The 21,270-nt window shown below is 47.4% G+C and overlaps 1 protein-coding gene across 1 annotated transcript in view; it reads right to left on the bottom strand.

Annotated features, from left to right (window-relative positions):
* The window catches only part of cers6 (ceramide synthase 6), a gene marked incomplete at its 5' end in the record, with an annotated part of 112,499 nt that extends 91,774 nt beyond the window's left edge, over positions 1-20,725 (bottom strand). The window contains 2 exons of the mRNA XM_033023654.1: positions 10,852-10,982; positions 20,618-20,725. Coding sequence (XP_032879545.1) covers positions 10,852-10,982; positions 20,618-20,725 — 239 coding nt within the window. The remainder of the gene's footprint in view (positions 1-10,851; positions 10,983-20,617) is intronic.
* Positions 20,726-21,270: the final 545 nt, after the last annotated feature.

The raw sequence follows: 21,270 nt of genomic DNA, 5'->3' as shown, positions 1-21,270 counted from the left end.
CCTGGAAACAACACAGCGGGCTGCAGGCAAGCAGGAGTCGGTACGGCCGATAGACTCAGGGGAGTCCGGCCAGAAGGACGCACTGCCCAAGGGCAGTGAAAGTGACCGTTGGCGTGGTTACTAAGGTCCACTTACCGACTCCAAGCTGAATCCAGCGCCATGAGTCGTACAGCTCAAAGCAGCGCAGCAGGCTGGAGGCAAAGCCCAGCAGGATTCAGACCGGCCGATCATACTCATCTGAGTCCGGCCAAAGGGGCACGCTGCCCGAGTGCAGCAGAGGTCCGCCCGTGACTTGCTCCGGGAGATGGAGCAAGCTCACTATGGGAGTCTTCGCACTCCCACAACAGCACCTTATCGAGGGCTGTAAAACAATGCATCTCCCTCGACAGAGGAATGCGTTGTGGACCTGGGCTGGGCTGGTCCAGAAGAAGGGGACGTGGCTGAAGAAAACGGCAGTGTGCAGGGGGTGCAGAATCCTAAGGAGCTACTGGGCGTGATCACCAAAATTACGGATCAACGAAAAGTACCATTACAGACCAGGCTGGCGGCCAGCATCGACTACCTGTACTTCCATCTTCTGCAGGAACAGGCAACAAAATTACGCAGAAGTATAGGCCTCCTGTCAACTTTACTTCGTTTTAAAAATGCCTGCAGCAAACAATGCGATCTGGGGGTACAGTGGGACTGGCACAAAAACCCAGGAGGTCAAACTACAGAAGATTTCAAAACTTCTGACAGCGGGCATATCATTGGTTGCTCGCCCAGACGATGGTACAGAGAAAAGCTCGACAAAGAGATTAAAGCCGTCAGGCTCATAACAGCGTCATTAGCAATGACAGCACCCCTATGCAACCACCAGCAGGTATCAACACCAGGACGCTGGTGAAAGCATGAGGGCCGGGCAGCACCATGAAGGTCCTTTCAGGCCAAGGCTCAGAGCGACCCTCATGGAAAACGTGCCAACCCCGCACTCCGGCGTCTCTTCCGCAGAAGAGGCAGAAATTGAAGAAATGGACGTACCACCGGCAACCAGGTAAGTAGGTGGATCTGGTTCCTTCCAGAACATAAAGGTGTATGACCTGTACTAACAGGGGGAATATTACACTTGTTTTGGGAGACATGGAGGGATCATTGTCGATACCTAAAATTTAACTGGATGGGGCAACTATGACAGGGCATAGCGTTGCCTAATGGTCTAACTTCAGCCCCAAGACTTTTCACCAAGATATTAAAACGGGCCTTGGCAATATTAGAAACAAAAACATATTGTCATGGCATATCTTGATGATATATCAATTGTGGGAAAAAAACCCTGATCTAACTAAATCAGCAGTTTTAGCTACCAAACATAGGGTGACACTCTGGGATCATCTCCATCCAGATAAATCTAAGTCGACGGCATCCACAACTGGACTTTCTGGGATTTACAATTAACGTTATCCATATGTCTGTAACATTGCCAAAGAGTAAAGCAGACTTGGATAAACCTACAAAATAATTAATTACTAAAAACACGGGTGTTGGGTGCGTTTTATGGTCTAAAAGCCTACTGCTAACAATGCACTCTCTGCATGTCCGCCTACGAATTGATAATATCACAATGGTGGCACATATTAATCATATGGGAGAAAAGATCGATACCATGTGTCAATCTGGCCAATATATTTGGCTATGGTGTGTTAACATACATATTTGACTATCAGCAAACTTACCTACCAGGTAAGCTCAATACTGAGCCACATACCAGGTCATGAAAATTCAATGACAGCATCGAATGGCTGTTGGACCACAAAAAAGTTGCTGATATTACCAAAAGAGGGACACCAGCTATCAATCTATTTGCATCTAGACCCAATCACCAGTTACCAACATATGCCGCTTGTGAACCACACTTGGGGCAGCAGCAATGGACGTTACTCACTGAATGGGGAATAATTGTTTACAATGTTTTTTCCCTCCTGCCTCATCAGTCAGATCCTAAGCAAAAACACATATGGACTCAACATCAGGTGTCTTGAAAGTACCCGATTGGCCTACACAGCCATGGATCCCTGTGGTCTCGGACATAGTCCCTGAACCATAGTCCACCATGCTAGATCCGGGCTGGCGGACAGGACCATGAGCATGATCACGGCGGCCTATCAAGAATCAACAAGGGCTGGTGTAGCGTATAATACAGCAACAACCACCAACGTCCTGGGAATTCCTATCCAGCCTTCATGTAGATGAAGGACTGAGCTGCAATACTATAATTATGCAGGAGTGCCCTGTCAGCTTGCTGATGGCAGGCGCCACAACAATCTCCATGGGATCTCACCCTCTAGTTGTCAAACTTATGAGGATTATTTCAACACCAACCCTCCTAGAGGGAGGTACTCCCAGATCTGGGACGTCAGTGTTGTACTAACATTGCTAGGGGCACCAGCAATGTCCCTGTCCCGGTGGGGGGGGGGAGGGGGCTGACAAATGGGGCTGACAAATGGGGCTGACATTTAAAAACAGTATGCTAATAGTACTGGTCTCAGATCTAGGGGTCCAGTTTCTACATAAACTGAGACTGGGATATATGATGGCATCTCCAGAAAAGATAACTTCGCATATTAGAGCTTGTTAAACAAGATAGACCATGATCATCAGGACAAAATTTGGAATTCCAGATATACTCAACTGACACCCGACTGTGTGTAATGACACACCTTCTATTATACCTTAAAACTACTAAAACTTAATACAATACAATTCAATTTATTGTCATTTGGACCCCTTGAGGTCCAAACGAAATGCCGTTTCTGCAGCCATACATTACAACAAATAGACCCAAGACACAACATAATTTACATAAACATCCATCACATTGCTGTGATGGAAGGCCAAAAAAAACTTTTCTCTCCACTGCACTCTCCCCCCCCCATGTCAGAGTCAAAGTCAAAGCCCCCGGCGGGCGATGGCGAATTGTCCCGTGGCCATTAAAACCACGCCGGGTGATGCAAGGTCGCGCACTGGGTCTTGATGTTAGAGCCCCCGGCGTGCGCTCGCAAACTCCCGCGGCCATTCCAAGCCGCGCGGGGCGGTGATGTAGGCCCCGCTCCAGGAGCTCCTCAACCCCGCAACTCGGGCGGGAGAAGTCGCCGCTGCGGAAGCCCCGAAAAGCGGTCTCCCTCCAGGGACCCGCGGGCTCCCGGTGCCGTCCGCCAAACCCGCAGTTGCAGTCACCGAATATCCGGGGGTCGGGTCGCAGCAGCGTCCACCACAGCTCCACCCGCTCTGGACTCGGCCAGCTCCGCGACGGTGAGGTGAGTAGTCAGCACCAGAGCCCCCGGTTTTCCTGTTGGAGGCCGCTCCTCGTTGCAGCCCCAACGACAACGGAGACCCGACAAAGAAAAGGTCGGGTCTCCCGTGCAGGGAGAGATTTAAAAGTTACCCCCAACCCCCCCACACCACCCCCACCCCCCCACACACATACCCCAACAAAAATAACAAAAACTACATTAAAACGTAGACATAAAATAATAAAAACGCAGACGGACTGCAGAGGCCGCTGCTGACGAGAGTCTCGCCGCCTACAGGAAGTAAATTAGCACTATGGGCAGCCATAAACAGCCTAATGGCCGGGTATCAGCACTAACCATCGCTAGACGGCTCAGACAGGCTTGGAAGCTGCTGGGGTGGATACTGACATCTTAAGTTTCTATCCACATGGGCAACAGCAACACCGGCAACTAGAGACAAGGAAGTGCCTATGGACCATATCCTGGCTACAGCAGGATGGTCAAGAGAAAGACCTTCCAATTCTTTAAAATAAGCCACTAACCAAACCTGCGGTATTGCAGAATCAAGTTTGAATTCTGTAATATATTTAGCCCTAGGGAGGATTATTTTGGTAAAATAAATTGTTATTGCCTGAATTGGATGCATGTCTGAATACAATAACATACTTCCTCCCTTGAATGACTTCGGCAGTGAGTGAAGCATGTACTATTCCACAGCTTGAAATCACAGAGCTTTAAAATCTTCACGCAATCACTCACGCGACTCCGAAGTAAAATAGTAAGATTAAACGAGAACTTACCAGTTTGAAGTTTGATCTTTATTTTATGAGGAGTTACGGTGAGGGATTATGTGCCCTCCGCTCCCGCCCTCAATTATAAAGGTCAACTGGTATCTTAGTTCTCCTTGTCTTTACTATGTTTACTTCAATTACTATTTTCTGTGATTCCACACCACTGCTTTGAAGAATGCCGCGCACGCGTGCTGGCGGGGTCTTCACGTATTCCCTCATCGCAACTCCTCATAAAATAAAGATCAAACTTCAAACTGGTAAGTTCTCGTTTAATCTTACTATTCTTGATTAGTGCGAGTGTCGGGGGTTATGGGAAGAAGGCAGGAGAATGGGGTTGAGAGGGGAAAATAGTGTGGCCACAATTGAACGATGGAGTAGACTCGATGGGCCGAATGACCTAAATCTGATCCTAGAACTTATGAACTAGTCTTGAGTTTCATCTCTCAACCACAATTTAAGCTTTTACTGAAGTTCGGGCGAAAGACTAGTTGTAATGAGAGGTCACAAATCTGAACTACAAACTGTTTCTCTCCTCACGGATTCTCTGAGACCCGCTGATTGTTTTTTTAGCATTTTCAGATGTTCTGTCAGATTTGCAGAATCACAGTAATTTGCTGCTGCCCTGCAGGGCACCGTTGCTTTTCTGAAATAATTCAGGAAGGTAAAGTTATCAGAAGGTAACAGTGCCCATTTAGCTCCTGCTGCTTTCTCAGCTTAGCTTGGCTTTCTTGGCTTTAAGGGCGGCACAGTGACTCGGCAGTAGAGTCCCTGCCTCTCGGCGCCAGAGTCCTGGGTACGATCCCGACTCTGGGTGCTGTCTATACAGAGTATGCACGTTCTCCCTGTGACCGCGTGGGTTTTCTCCGGGTGCTCCGGTTTCCTCCCACACTCAAAAGGTGTGTAAGTTAATTGGCTTCGGTAAAATTGTAAATTGTCCTTGGCGTGTAGGATAGAGCTGGTGTACGGGGTGATCAGTGGGCGGCGCGGACCCAGTGGTCTGAACGGCCTGTTTCAACGCTGTATCTTTAAAGTCTAAATCAGGGGTCAGCAACCTACGGCCCACGAGCCGGATCCGGCCCGTAACCCAAAATCATCCGGCCCGCAGGCGTATTATTACTTTCCGCGACCTGGGAACTGCAGCCAGTCCCGGGGACGCGAGCTGATCTGGGAACTACAGCTCGTCCCGGGGCACGCAGGCAACCTTGGCGCTACAGCCAGTCCCAGGGCAGGCGGGCCAACCTGGGAACTGCAGAAAACTCATCGAAAAACATGTGAAAACTAATGCAATAAACCACACCAAGTGCCACACTATGACGATAGATGTGGCCCGCCATCCGCTCACAGACATGGGTCCTGGCCCCGATGCTGAACAAGGTTGCCGACCCCTGGTCTAAATCATTACATTAAGCCATTCTACTTCTTTAAGAAAGAACTGCAGATGCCGAAATGTTGCCTATTTCCTTTGCTCCATAGATGCTGCCTCACCCGCTGAGTTTCTCCAGCATTTTTGTCTACAAGCCATTCTACTTGCTGTGTTGGTTTTTGTCGTTGTGTCTAATCAGAGGGAGCATCAAATATACATCATCAACAACATCAAACATTAACTATTTCATTCAATCACAGTTTTCACCAGATTTGAATTAGTTTCATTTGTTTACAAAAACAGGCTGTTATCGAGCATTAGACTAAGACTTTGCCTCCATCACAGTGAGGATGTGCTTGGTGAACTCACTGTGGTGGATGTTTAATTTGTGTTTAATGGATGTTTTGTTTTTATTGGTTCTGTGTATGACTGCAGGCAACATAATTTCGTTCAGACCAAAAGGTCTGAATGACAATAAAGGAATCTAATTTTAAGTCTAATCTAAAATACTGTATTAGTTAAAAATGTATCTTTAGTTGTTAAGACTATAGAGAGCAAGACCAGAAGACATTGGTGTAGAATTAGGCCATTCAGCCCATCGAGTCTCCTCCGCCATTCGATCATGGCTGAACAATTTTCCCTCTCAGTTCAGAGATACAGTTTGGAAACAGGCCCTTCAGTCCACCGAGTCCATGCTGGCCATCAATCACCCGTTCACACTAATGTTATGTTATCCCACTTTTACACCCACTCCCTACAATCTCGGGGCAATTTATGGAGGACAATTAGCCGACAAACCTGCTCATCTTTGGGGTGTGGGAGGAAACCAGAGCACCCGGAGGAAACCCAGATATTCACATGGAGAACTTGCAAATAGCCACATTAATGTATCAAATTCATGTCATAGTAGAATTTGGCCGTTCGGCCCATCAAGTCTACCCTGCCATTCTATCATGGCTGATCTATCTTTCCCTTTCAACTCCATTCTGTAGGGGGCGCTCCTCTGTGTGCAGCCATGTCAGCAGCACGTCAGTTTTTCCAGCTTTTTTTTTTTTTTAGTATGTTTTAAAGTGTGTATTTTGTGTTTCTTCGTGTGTTTTGTGTGGGGGGTGGTGTGGGGGGGTAAGGGGGAAACCGCTTCGGTCGCCTCCTCCATGGAGAGGCGACTTTTTCCAGGTCGCCTCCGCCGTGGCCTAACATCAAGGATCGACGCGGCCTTTCCCGGAGACACGCCCGGGGCTTCAGCGGCGGGCGCAGCGTGGACTCTCGGCGTGGAGCGGGCGACCCTTGCTGGGGCTCGCTGGAGGGGAGCGCTCCGTTTCGCTGGCCCGGGGCAGCCGGCAGCCTGAAGTCGCAGCCTGAAGCCGCGGTCTGCAGAGCTCCAGCTGGTGCGGCGTCTACAGCCCGGGATCCCTCGTGGGGGACCCGGGGGAAGAAGAAGCCATCACTGCCGGCCCGCGGCCAATTTCTACCGCGGGTCTGGCATGGACTTACCATCACCCCTGGAGGGGAGCTTCGACCGCCGGCCCTGCAGTCTACGGTGCTTCTGGTTGCGGCGGGGACTTTAAATCTCGACCGCCGGCCTGCGGCCTACACCATCTTAAAGCCGTGGTCTCCGGTGAGGAAGAGCCGATCCTGGACTGACTGGACTCTGGTCCTGTACACGGGGGGAAATGGAGGAGGACTGGCCAAATTTTTGTGCCTTCCACCACAGTGATGAATGCTGTGGTGGATGTTTATGTTACAGTTTTATTGTGGTTGTGTGTTCTTTATTATTGTACTGCTGCTGACAACCCAAATTTCCACCAACCCTGGTTGTGTGGCAATAAATTATATCTATCCATCTATCTATCTTCTGCTTTCTCCCTGTTACCTTTCACATCCTTACTAATCCAGAACCCTTCTCCGTGGATTGTCACCTTGTCGTGGTGGAGAAGCTTGTGTGGACCTGAGATCCTGAGAGCGATGCCATCTGGGGCTCCGCTCCTGGTAGGGCCACCCACGGCGGTAAGGTCGAGGGGGAGGACTCTGACAAAGAGCAATCCAACCAAGGCCTCAACGGTGGAACAGGCGGAGGACGATGGCTCTTAGTGGAGCGTCACAACGGTTGGGAAGGCGGATGAAGGCTGCAGCAGAAAAGGGTCTCCGGTCGTCTTGGACTCCACGCCACTGGATCCTGACCCAGATCTGTCAAGGAACGTGGGGTGGCTGTCCGTGCACCAGTCTCCCCACGTTAAACAAAGTCACGCACAGGCGTCCTCCATGAGAGGACAGTCATACTCGCTTCGAGTGACCACTGATGAATCCAGAACCTGTCAATTTCTGCTTTAAAAATACCCAATGACTTGGCCTCCGCAGCAGTCTGTGGCAATGAGTTCCACAGGTTCATCAGAGTCTGGCAAAAGAAACTCCTCCTCATCTCCTTTCTAAATGGTGAACCTGACCTCATCTGCTAATATGGAGACACAGAAACTGCAGAAGCTGTGTATAAAATCGTGAGGGGAATAGACAGGGTAAATGCACAGAGTCTTTTACCCAGGGTTGAGAAATCAAGAACCAGAGGATATATGTTTAAGGCGAAAGGGGAAAGATTTAATAAGAACCTGAGGGGCAACTTTTTCACCCAGAGGATGGTGGGTGTAGCTGCCAGAGGAGATATAAACAAAATGCTGGAGAAACTCAGCGGGTGAGGCAGCATCTATGGAGAGAAGGAATTGCCGACATTTCGGGTCGAGACTCTTCCAGAGGAGGTAGTTGGGATGTACTAAACAACATTCTAAAACATTAGGACAGGTAAATGGATAGGAAAAAGTTTAGAGGGATATGGGCCAAACCCACACAGGTGGGACCAGTGTAGATGGGGCATCTTGGTAAATACCTGGGAGTCCACATCTCAGAGGATCTGACATGGGCATCACACGCTGCCGCACTGGTGAGTAAGGCAAGGCAGCGCCTTTACCACCTCAGGCAATTGAGGAAATTCAGAGTGTCTCTGAGGATCCTCCAGTGCTTCTACTCAGCGGCTGTGGAAAGCATCTTGACTGGAAACATCACAATTTGGTTTGGGAATTGCTCTGCCCAGGACACGAAGGCTCTTCAGAGAGTAGTGCATTCGGCTGAACACACTATGGGAACTACACTCGCCCCCCTGCAGGAACTATACATCAGGAGGTGCAACTCCAGAGCCAACAAGATCATGGGGGACCCCTTCCACCCCAGCAATGGACTGTTCCAGTTGCTACGATCAGACAAACGCCTCCGTTGCCATGCTGTGAGAACGGAGCGGTTGAGAAGGAGTTTCTTCCCAGAGGCCATTAGGACTGTAAACTCCTATCTCACCAGGGACTAACTTTACTTGTTTTAATTTGTTTTAAAATCTTTAAATGGTCTCGCCCCGCCTTACCTCTCTGAGCTGCTTCATCCCTACGCTCCTGCCCGGTGCCTCAGGTCAGCTGATCAGCTGCTCCTGGAGGTACCGAGGTCTAAGCGGAAGCTCAGAGGGGATAGAGCCTTCTCTGTTGCTGCTCCGACATTATGGAACACTCTGCCGTTGCACATCAGACAGGCCCCCTCACTGTCCATCTTCAAAACCAGTCTTAAAACCCTTTTCTATTCCTTGGCTTTTGACCCTGCATGAGACTTTGCTCCTGTTTTAGTGTTTTTAATGTTTTTTATTGTTTTTACTCTCTTTTTTAATGTTTTTATTGTCTTGTAATAATTTTTTGTTCATGATTAGTCATGTACAGCACTTTGTTGCAACAGTGGTTGTTTTTAAAGTGCTCTATAAATAAAGTTATTATTATTATTATTATTTACTGAACCAATTTACTGTTGTGTGGTGTCTTTTTTCAACATTTAATTGCTGTTTCTTCTTTTTTTTCTCTCCCACAAATATGTAATTACTGATTCTATTCTATTCTGTTTTGTAGTTTTTTTTTTGCACAAAGTCCGCGGGCATTGCCACTTTTCATCTCACTGCACATCTCATATGTGTATGGGACGAATAAACTTGACTTGACTTGACTTGGTTGGCATGGGCAAGTTGGGCCAAAAGGCCTTTTTCCGTGCTGTATGAGTCTATGACAAGAAACTGCAGATGCTGGAATGTTGAGCAAAGATACAAACTGCTGGAAGCGTTTAGCAGGTCAGGCAGCATGTGTGGAAGTAATGGGCAGGCCACATTTTGAGTTGGGACCCTTCTTCAGAGTCCCAAGTGTCTCTAGTCAGACTCTAGTCTGATGAAGCGTCCTGAGCCAAATTGTCATCTGTCCATTCCCTCCACAGATGCTGCCCGACCCGCTGAGTTACTCCAGCACTGTGTTTTGCTCACCTGCTAACATGCTGAACCACCAACAAGAAGTAATCAATTTATTATTTTTAAATATCACAAGAAATAAAATCCTGTTTCAGTCTGATTATAAACTGTCTTCAATTCTGCATTCAAACACAACACGTTATAAAAAAGACACAGAGTGCTGAAGTAACTCAGCGGGTCAGGCAGTATCTCTGGAGAACATGGATAGGTGATGTTTCAGGTCAGGACCCTTCTTCAGAAGGAGGGTCTCGACCCGAAACGTCACTTATTCATGCTCTCAGAGATTTGTCAGACCTGCTGAGTTACTCCAGCACTTTGTGTCTTGTTTTGTAAACCAGCATCTTCAGTTCCTTGCTTCTAGGTTACAAACTGTTGTCAGTTCTGCATTAAAATACAAGAGATAAAAGCTGTCTTTAATTCTGCATTAAAACATAACTGATAACAACTGTCTTCAATTCTGAATAAAACACAACACAATTTTGCATTCAAACAACTCAATTCTGAATAAAACACAACACAATTTTGCATTGAAACAGCTGAATTCTGCATTAAAACAGCTCAATTCTGCATTGAAAGCTCAATTCTGCATTAAAACAGCTGCATTAAAACAGCTCAATTCTGCATTAAAACAGTTGCATTAAAACACAGCAATTCTGCATTGAAACAGCTCAATTCTGCATTGAAACAGCTCAATTCTGCATTGAAACAGCTCAATTCTGCATTAGAACAACTCAATTCTGCATTAAAACAACTCAATACCGCCTTAGCTGCATTAAAACACAGCAATTCTGCATCAAAACAGCTCAATTCTGCATTGAAAACTCAATTCTGCATTGAAACAGCTCAATTCTGCATTGAAACAGCTCAATTCTGCATTAAAACAGCTCAATTCTGCATTAAAACAGCTCAATTCTGCATTAAAACAGCTCAATTCTGCATTGAAACAGCTCAATTCTGCATTGCAACAACTCAATTCTGTATTGCAACAACTCAATTCTGCATTGCAACAACTCAATTCTGCATTGCAACAACTCAATTCTGCATTGAAACACAGCAGATTAATAAATTGCCTTCAGTGTGACACTGGTAAAACACAACAGGTTAAATCCGTACATGCTCTCACAGAATTTGGTAAGGACGCTGGGCTTCTCATGATTCCTGCGTTGGCGGAACCACCGCTGAATGGTGTGCACGTCCCAGTCCAGCTGCTTGGACAGCCCTTCCAACCGCTTCTCATCTGGGTGCTGGGGAAACAATAACAAGGCAATTTAGCCAAGCATGGATTTCTCCTTGATAATCAATAATAGTCCACATTTATAGATCGCCAGAACGATTCCCACCCATGTTGTTACACTGATGCAAGCGCAAGTTCATACGTTCTAACATCTTTCCCTCTCAACCCCATTCTCCTGCCTTCTCCCCACAACCCCCGACACGTGCACTGATCAAGAATCTATCAATTCTTAAGAATTCACTTTTCTAAGAGTTGAGTTTTCTAACTGAGGCCTTAAGGGCAGTGAAGAAGGTGTGATCTTTAGAGGTTGATAGAGTTCGTTTTCTTCAGACAATATTTGAGCAAAAATAATGAAAGGCCAATACCTCAAGATAGATAGAGAGATACAGCGTGGAGACAGGGGGGCCTGTCATTGTAGGCCCACCATTGTACACTGATCCTACACTGATCTAATCCAACTCTATTCTCTCTTGATAGACACAAAATGCTGGAGTAACTCAGCGGGACAGGCAGCATCTCTGGAGAGAAGGAATGGGTGACGTTTCGGGTCAAGACCCTTCTTCAGACTCATTTTATTCTTTCTATACTGGTATCAATTTCCCCCAGACTCTACCCCTCACCTACACATTGGGGACAATTAACATAAACTCGCACGACTCTGAGATGTGGGAGGAAAACCAGAGCACCTGGAGGAAAGCCACGTGCTCATAGTGGGAATTTGCAAACTCCGCACAGACAGCACCCAAGGTCAGGATCGAACCTGGGTCTCTGGAGCAGTGAGGCAGCGGCTACACTGGCTGTGCCTTCTGGATCAATAACACAAAGAGTCTGAACAAGAGACAAGCGTGTTTAATTATCAAATGGACATACAATGGAACAATGAAATTCTTACTTGCTGTGGTTCGAGGAATAACACACAATATAATGTATAATAATCAATAATACAATAGATTAATGGTAGGTAAAATAATAGTCCAACAATCAAAGTCCACGGTGCAATCAAAGACACAGTCCATAGAAGATCACAGTTGTTGAGGTTAAGGCCCTGTCCCATTTACGTGTCCATCGCAGCAAATTATGCGACCTTGTGGTCGCGTTGAGGCACACGGGCATCGTGTGGCCGGTCCCACTGAGAAGCGTGGAGGGGTATGGAGTTGTGCGTGGTATCGAGCGGCGCTCCGGGATTTTGTACCGAACAAAATCTTCACGTGCCACCGGCCTGTCGCGTAACTGACGGCCAAAGTGGGACAGGCCCAAGACCCTGGCGTGACGCAACATCTCACCTCCAACAGCAGCAGAAGCAGGCGAACGATCGCCGAGCTCGGCCTGGGGCTCACGGCCGTTGCAGTCCGGATCCGCCCCCACTTCTACTCCCAGAGCGGGGCCAAGTAAATTGAAGAGAGACACAAAATGCAGGTGTAACTCAGCAGAACCGGCAGCATCTCTGGAGAGAAGCAATGGATGACGTTTCGGGTCAAGGCGCTTCTTTTAGACTGAAGAAGGGTCTCGACCCAAAACATCACCCATTGCTTCTCTCCAGAGATGCTGCCAGTCCCGCTGAGTTACTCCTGCATTTTGTGTCCATCTTCAAATGATGTTGCGTGATCCAGACGGCTGTGCGGGCGCATGAAGACGCGCGCGGCTTTCGTGGGACTGTCGCGTCACAACGCGACCACGAGGTCGCGTAATTTGCGTGCCAAGGACACGCAAGTGGGACAGGGGCTTTTTATTTTAAACCCAAGTCCTCTTGTTCTTAATTCCCCTACCCTGGGTAAAAGAATCTGTCCATGCAACCTTTGTATTTCACTCAATATTTTATACCCCTCTATAAGATCACTCATTCTCCTGCGCTCCAAGGAATAGTCCCAGCCTATTCAACCTCTCCCTGGAGCTCAGGCCCTCAAGTCCTGGCACCATCCTCGTAAATCTTCTCAGTACTCTTTCCAGCTTAAAAGGCATCTTTACTATAACAAGGTGTCCAAAACTGAACCCAATACTCCACGTGCGGCCTCAGCAAGAGTCAAGAGCGTTTCATAGACTTAAGCCCCTGTCCCACTTTCACGACCTAATTAGCTACCACTGCCGAGTTTGCCTGGAGGAGTTCTGGAGTAGTTCCAGAGGAATGGACGGTAGCTAATGTAATCCCACTTTTTAAAAAGGGAGGGAGAGAGAAAACGGGGAATTACAGACCAGTTAGTCTAACATCGGTGTTGGGGAAAATTCTGGAGTCAGTTATTAAAGATGGGATAGCAGCACATTTGGAAAGTGGTGAATTCATTGGACAAAGTCAGCATGGATTTATGAAAGGTAAATCATGTCTGACGAATCTTATAGAATTTTTCGAGGATGTAACTAGTAGTGGATAAGGGAGAACCAGTGGATGTGTTATATCTGGACTTTCAGAAGGCTTTCGACAAGGTCCCACATAAGAGATTAGTATGCAAACTTAAAGCACACGGTATTGGGGGTTCAGTATTGATGTGGATAGAGAACTGGCTGGCAGACAGGCAGCAAAGAGTAGGAGTAAACGGGTCCTTTTCAGAATGGCAGGCAGTGACTAGTGGGGTACCACAAGGCTCAGTGCTGGGACCCCAGCTATTTACAATATATATTAATGATCTGGATGAGGGAATTGAATGCAACATCTCCATGTTTGTGGATGACACGAAGCTGAGAGACCTTGCAGCCTCCTTAGCTGTGAGGAGGATGCTAGGAGGCTGCAAGGTGACTTGGATAGGTTGGGTGAGTGGGCAAATGTTTGGCAGATGCAGTATAATGTGGAAAATGTGAGGTTATCCACTTTGGTGGCAAAAACAGGAAAGTAGACTGTTATCTGAATGGTGGCCGATTAGGAAAAGGGGAGATGCAACGAGACCTGGGTGTCATGGTACACCAGTCATTGAAAGTAGGAATGCCATAGATGCTGCTGCACCCGCTGAGTTTCCCCAGCAATTTTGTGTACCATTGAAAGTAGGAATGCAGGTGCAGCAGGCAGTGAAGAAAGCAAATGGTATGTTAGCATTCATAGCAAAAGGATTTGAGTATAAGAGCAGGGAGGTTCTACTGCAGCTGTACAGGGTCTTGGTGAGACCACACCTGGAGTATTGCATACAGTTTTGGTCTCCTAATCTGAGGAAAGACATTCTTTCCATAGAGGGAGTACAGAGAAGGTTCACCAGACTGATTCCTGGGATGGCAGGACTTTCATATGAAGAAAGACTGGATAGACTCTGCTTGTACACGCTAGAATTTAGAAGATTGAGGGGGGATCTTATAGAAACTTACAAAATTCTTAAGGGGTTGGACAGGCTAGATGCAGGAAGATTATTCCCGATGTTGGGGAAGTCCAGAACTAGGGGTCACAGTTTAAGGATAAGGGGGAAATCTTTTAGGACCGAGATGAGAAAATCATTTTTTACACAGAGAGTGGTGAATCTGTGGAATTCTCTGCCACAGAAGGTAGTTGAGGCCAGTTCATTGGCTATATTTAAGAGGGAGTTAGATGTGGCCCTTGTGGCTAAAGGGATCAGGGGGTATGGAGAGAAGGCAGGGATGGGATACTGAGTTGGATGATCAGCCATGATCATATCAAATGGCGGTGCAGGCTCGAAGGGCCGAATGGCCTACTCCTGCACCTATTGTCTATGTTTCTATGCCCTTGATTCATACTCGCAGCATGGTCGCCATGAGGTCGTAGGAGGTCGTAGGTCACTCTTCCTCTTCCTCATGAGTGGTCTCCGCGTACTCGTGGCCTCAAGTAGGTTGCGGTGTTTTTTCCAGCCTGATAAAAAATGTCCACGAGCAAAAACAGGTCGGCATGGAAAAAATGGACACTTTTTACTTGTAGGTAGGTCGTAGTAGGTCGTGATGGTAGTCGTGGGTAGTCGTAGGTCGGTAACTGGCCCGAGAAAAAAAATGCAAACATTACATCATTTTATCATTTTCCACTCATAGCTAGTCATAGTTGGTCTTAGGTGTGGAAGACTGAGGTCGAGAGGGGTCGTAGGAGGTCATAGACATCGTCGTAGGAGGTCTTTTACTTCGGCGAGTCAACATGACCTTGAAATTTTTTTCAACACGTCTAGGGTCTTCTCAACTCGTGGATTAGGTCGTCCAAGTGGGACAGGCCCATTATGTCACGAAACTGAACAATGAAATTCTTACTTACAGCAGAAGGAGCCCGACAGGTTTGCAAACACAGTACTAGATAATGTAATTAACAGACAAAAAAAATTCAATAAATAAAAACAAACAGAGTGCAAGGCCATACAAAGCTAAAAGTCCCTCGTGCACCCCAGGCAGTTGGATTTTATAGTGTTCGAGAGCCTGATAGTCGTTGGGGAGAAGCTGTTCCTCAACCTTGCTTGTGCTTGAAGATAGACACAAAATGCTGGAGTAGCTCAGCGGCACAGGCAGCATCTCTGGAGAGAAGGAATAGGTGACGTTTCAGGTCGAGACCCTTCTTCAGACTGATGAAGTCTGATTCTTTCAAATTGATTTCTGCTTGAACGGCTGATTTTGACCCGAAACATCACCCATTCCTTCTCTCCAGAGATGCTGCCTGCCCCGCTGAGTTACTGCAGCATTTTGTGTCTATCTTCGATTTAAACCAGCATCTGCAGTTCCTTCCTACACATCCTGCTTGTTCTTCATCTGTTGACTTGTGGAAGAATCACGTATCCCTGCTGGCAGCACGGTGGCACAGCGGTAGAGTTGCTGCCTTACAGCGCCAGAGACCCCCCGGGTTCGATTCTGACTACGGGTGCTGTCTGTACGGAGTTTTCACGTTCTCCCCGTGACCACGTGGGCTTTCTCCGGGTGCTTCGGTTTCTTCCCACATCCCAAAGGTGTACAGGTTTCCACGTTAATTGGCCTCTGTGAATTGTAAATTGTCCCTAATGTGTAGGATTGTGCTAATGTAAGGGGTGATCGCTGGTCGGCACGGACTTGGTGGGCTAGAAGGCTTGTTTCCATGCTGCATCCAGTGCTGGTCTTCCAGTGTTGACCAAATTGCCCTCAGCCCCCGGGCAAGTGTACTTGTTAGAAGGGGCTGCAGAGAGCGGGTGGGTGATCAGTGGGAACATCCACTGGTTCTCAGTCTGCCCACAAGCAAGGTTTGTTGAAACCCTCCAGAGCCACATGATGGACAATAGACAATAGACAATAGGTGCAGGAAGAGGCCATTTGGCCCTTCGAGCCAGCACCGCCATTCAATGTGATCATGGCAGATCATCCCCAATCAGTACCCCGTTCCTGCCTTCTCCCCATATCCCCTGACTCCGCTATTTTTTTAAGAGCCCTATCTAGCTTTCTCTTGAAAGCATCCAGAGAACCGGCCTCCACCACCCTCTGAGGCAGAGAATTCCACAGACTCACAACTCTCTGTGAGAAAATGTGTTTCCTCGTCTCCATTCTAAATGGATTACTCCTTATTCTTAAACTGTGGCCCCTGGTTCTGGACTCCCCCAACATCGGGAACATGTTTCCTGCCTCTAGCGTGTCCAAGCCCTTAACAATCTTACATGTTTCAATGAGATCCCCTCTCATTCTTCTAAACTCCAGAGTGCACTCCCTCAATAGCAAGAATTTCTTTCCTCAAATTAGGGGACCAAAACTGCACACAATACTCCAGGTGTGGTCTCACTAGGGCCTTGTACAACTGCAGAACGACCAGGATGGAGTATGGGCCTTGAGCATCATCTTTAGGAGCGTTCCCGAGAAACGTTCCCGGAAAACGCCTTTTCCATCCAAATGCAAAAAGGTTTCCCTTCCTTCTGTCACCACTGAACCTTTCCCGCTGAGGGTGATCTCCATAAAGATGGAAGGTAGACAATAAGCTGGAGAAACTCAGCGGGTGAGGCAGCATCTATGGAGCGAAGGAATGGGTGACGTTTCGGGTCGAGACCCTTCTTCATTGCAGAGAGTGCAATGTCTGTTAATTACTGGTTGCAAACTGAATCCCCCACGGTTGAAACTGCAGATACTGTTTAGTCTGAAAAAGAGTCCCCACCCAAAACATCACCTATCCATGTTCTCCACAGATGCTGTCTAACCCGCTGAGTTACTCCAGCACTCTGTGAAACGTCACCTATCCATGTTCTCCAGAGATGCTGCCTGACTCGCTGAGTTACTCCAGCACTTTGGGCTCTTTGGAGCCACCCATTCATTCTTCTGCTGATGAAGAATCTTTCATCTGATCGCCTCGTGCTTCCAGCCGGGCTTTGGACGGTGCTTGGTTTCCATCCAACAGTTGCTGTTCATCCTCTGCTCCTGCCCCCATCACATGAGCTGAAGGAAGTCCTCCTGTGTTTCCACCACTGAACCCCACCGACCACCACGCGTCTCTGTGTAGGGGTCTGCTTAATGTGGAGATGAAATTGTATGTTGAGGGAAATATCTAGATTATAATTGAGTTTAGAGATATAGCGCTGAAACAGGCCCATCGGCCCATCAGATCTATGCCAACCAGCGATCCCCGCACATTCACACTATCCTACATACACCAGGGACAATCTTTTCACCGCCTGAAAAATATCCATTGACATGGCCTCCACAGCTTTAGTTTAGTTTAGAGATACAGCGCGGAAACAGGCCCTTCGGCCCACCTAGTCCGCGCCGACCAGCGATCACCACACATTAACTCTGCCTTACACACACTAAGGACAATTTACACTTACACCAAGCCAATTAACCTACAAACCTGTACGTCTTTGGAGTGTGGGAGGAAACCGAAGATCTCGGAGAAAACCCAAGGTCACGGGGAGAAGGTGAAAACTCCGTAGAGACAGCACCCACAGTCAGGATCGAACCCGGGTCTCCGGCGCTGCATACGCTGTAAGGCAGCAACTCTACCACTGCGCCACCGTGACCGCCCGTGCAGAGAGAATCCAGCATATGTGGGAGCATCCGTCTACAACTTCACGCTCAGCTTCCCAGAGTGGGACTTGAATCTACAACCTCGGACTCAAAGACTGAAATGTGACCCACTGAGCTATTGTTGGCTTCTAGCATTGAGAAGAACATCTAGGGTTCTAGCATTGAGAAGAACATCTCTTGCCTAAGAGTAGAAAGAAAAGAAATACTGAAGCTGGGGCGAAGATGGACACAAAAAGCTGGAGTCATTCAGCGGGTCAGACAGCATCTCTGAAGAAAAGGTGACGTTTCGGGTCGTGACCGTTCTTTAGACTGGAGGAAAGGGAAACGGGGGTGATGTCGAGAGCTAGGGCTGTTGATACATGCAGTACAAACATTGGATCTTTTTCTGCACAACAAGTGCTTAGTTATTGAACTATATTTGCGAAACTGTAGTTCAATAAGCACCAATAAGTGGTTATATTCGTACAATGGTGTGCGGGGAGGTGGGACTTTCAGCACCGGCACATCCATCAGCCCCGCCACTGCACATAATTACAGCTGAGGAGCGCCGTAAGAGGGGAAAGACTTGTCCTGCTAGTTCTCTGTCCCCCGTCCTTGCTCTGAATGAAGGCAGCCCTGTACAGAGATACACATGCGATCCAGAGCAAGATTAGCAGAATGCAATGCATCTCGTTGACAGGCCGTGAGCAGGAATGCTCGTGAACCAGTTACATTCTTTGCAAAGAATAACTTGTATTTACGACACTTCTCCAGCCTCGCCTCCTAGTTGACCTCTCCTTGACTTCCAGCTCGTTGATCTTTCACACTCGCGTCGCGGATTCTCATATCTCCTTTGACCACATGAAGGTCAAGGCTTGAAACGGGCCTGCGCATATTCATCAGTAAAGGGCCTGTCCCACTTTCACCACCTAATTCACAACCTTTTTTACTTGTGGACATTTTTCATCAGGCTTGAAAAAAACGCCCCGACCTACTTGATGCCACGAGTACCTACGACTAGCATCACGACCTGCTACGACCTACCTACGACCTCGTGATGACCATGCTGCGAGTATGAGTCCAGGGCAAACTCGGAAGAGGTCGTGAATTAGGTCGTGAAAGTGGGACAGGCCCTTAACTCTTTCCCTCGGTTTCTCATAAAAGAAACCTAGCACTTCATCGAAGATAGACACAAAATGCTGGAGTCACTCAGCGGGACAGGCAGCATCTCTGGATAGGAGGAATGGGTGACGTTTTGGGTCTTCTTCAGATGTCTACTCCACCGCTGGATGTGACCACAATATGCAGAGCAATATTAGCAGCCTCTAATATATCCAAGAGTTTAGTTTAGTTTATTGAGTGTAGAAACAGTGTGGGTGTGTATTAAGAGTGTAGAAATTGCCAAGTAAATCGGAGCAGTCAAACAACGATGATAAAACAAAATCATTTAAAAAGACCAATAATTGCACTCTGTTCCGGATTACATACTTGTTGAAATGAAATAATACAGGGCAACGTGGCGCAGTGGTAGAGTTGCTGCCTCACAGCGCCAGAGACCCAGGTTCGATCGTGACTACGGGTGCTGTCTGTACGGAGTTTGTACGTTCTCCCCGTGGGTTTTCTCCGGGTGCTCCAGTTTCCTCCCACACTCCAAAGACGTGCAGGTTTGTAGGTTAATTGGCTTGGGTAAGTTGTTAAAATGGTCCCTAGTTTGTAGGATAGTGCTAGTGTATGAGGTGATTGCTGGTCGACGTAGGTACTCGTGGCATCGCTTTTGGGTCGATGGGCCAAAGGGCCAGTTTCCGTGCCGTATCTCTAAAGTCCGAAGTCTAATGTAAATGTATAGAAAGTGAACCTTCCCCACTGGCGAGTTCCAAACCTGTTTATTTAAACACTTAGCAACACATAAGAAACCACTAATTCCATGTTGCAAAGGTTCTTTGCGATAAGACACAGCACCAAACATCACACGTGCTCTCGTTATCTGGAGTGGTAACAGAAGGAAGTTTATCAATTGATCAGTCTTTTATCTGCCCTTGGCTAACAGAAATAACCGTTGACTGTGACAGCACAGTACGTCAGTGGAGTTCATTGCCACAGATGGCCGTGGAGGCCAAGTCAATGGATATTTTTAAGGCAGAGATGGATACATTCTTGATTAATACGGGCGTCAGGGGTTATGGGGAGAAGGCAGGGGAATGGGGTTGAGAGGGAAATAAATCAGCCATGATTGAATGGTGGAGTAGACTTAATGGGCCGAATGGCCTAACATGGCTCCTATCACTAATGACCTAATGAACAAGTCACCCCGTTTACACCTTCCATTGAGAGGGCATTGCACGGGCCCTGACCTAAGGTTGTACTTGGTGATCTTATAGAGGTGCATAAAATAGATTGAGTCGGTGCACAGAGTCTCTTGCCCAGATTAGGTGAATCGAGGACCAGAGGACATAGGTTTAAGGTGAAGGGGAAAAGATTGAATAGGAATCTGAGGGGTAACTTTTTCACACAAAGGATGGTGGGTGTATGGAATAAGCTGATAGAGGAGGTAGTTGAGGCTGGGACTATCCCAACATTTAAGAAACAGATAGACTGGTACATGGATTGGACAGGTTTGGAGATATGGACCAAGCGCAGGCAGGTGGGACTAGTGTAGCTGGGATATGTTGGTCGGTGTGGGCAAGTTGGGCCGAAGGGCCAGTTTTCACGCTGTATCACTCTATGACTCTATAAAGATTCTCAATTTGATAATTAAGCATGGTTTTATGTCTCAGGCTGTAAAATACTTGCCTTTGTGATAGCAGTGAAGACTTTCTCCAAGATGGCGTTAGGCTGAGCTCTCTGGGGTCCATTGGCTTGGATTTTGAGACTTAAAGCACACGGCCTGGCAATGAACCTGCAGACAGACAGATATTGTTAAACATTCCCGTTAAAAGCTGCACCTTGAACTGACTAACCAAGCAAAAGAACAAATATCACAACTATACACTATTCCCTTTACCCTGTATCTGTACACTGTGGATGGCTTGATTGTAATCATGTATATTCTTCCCACTGACAGGATAGCCCGCAACAAAAAAGCTTTTCAATGTACCTCGGGTCATGTGACAATAAATTTAAGGGCCTGTCCCACTTTCACGACCTAATTCACGACCTCTGCCGAGTTTGCCCTCGACTCATACTCGCAGCATGGTCGTCACAAGCTCGTAGGATGGTCGTGATGCTAGTCGTAGATACTGGTGGCATCAAGTAGGTCGGGGCGTTTTTCTAGCCTGATGAAAAATGTCCAATAGTAAAAAAGGTCGTGAATTAGGTCGTGAAAGTGGGACAGGCCTTTTAACTCATTGTTAACAGAGTACTATGTTTGTGCAGCATCTCTGGAGAGAAGGAATGGGTGACGTTTCGGGCTGAGTCCCTTCTCGACCCAAAAACATCAGCCATGC

Source organism: Amblyraja radiata, chromosome 7 (assembly GCF_010909765.2).
Source record: "Amblyraja radiata isolate CabotCenter1 chromosome 7, sAmbRad1.1.pri, whole genome shotgun sequence".
Taxonomy (NCBI): Eukaryota; Metazoa; Chordata; class Chondrichthyes; order Rajiformes; family Rajidae; genus Amblyraja; species Amblyraja radiata.
This window is presented reverse-complemented; position numbering and strand designations above follow the sequence as displayed.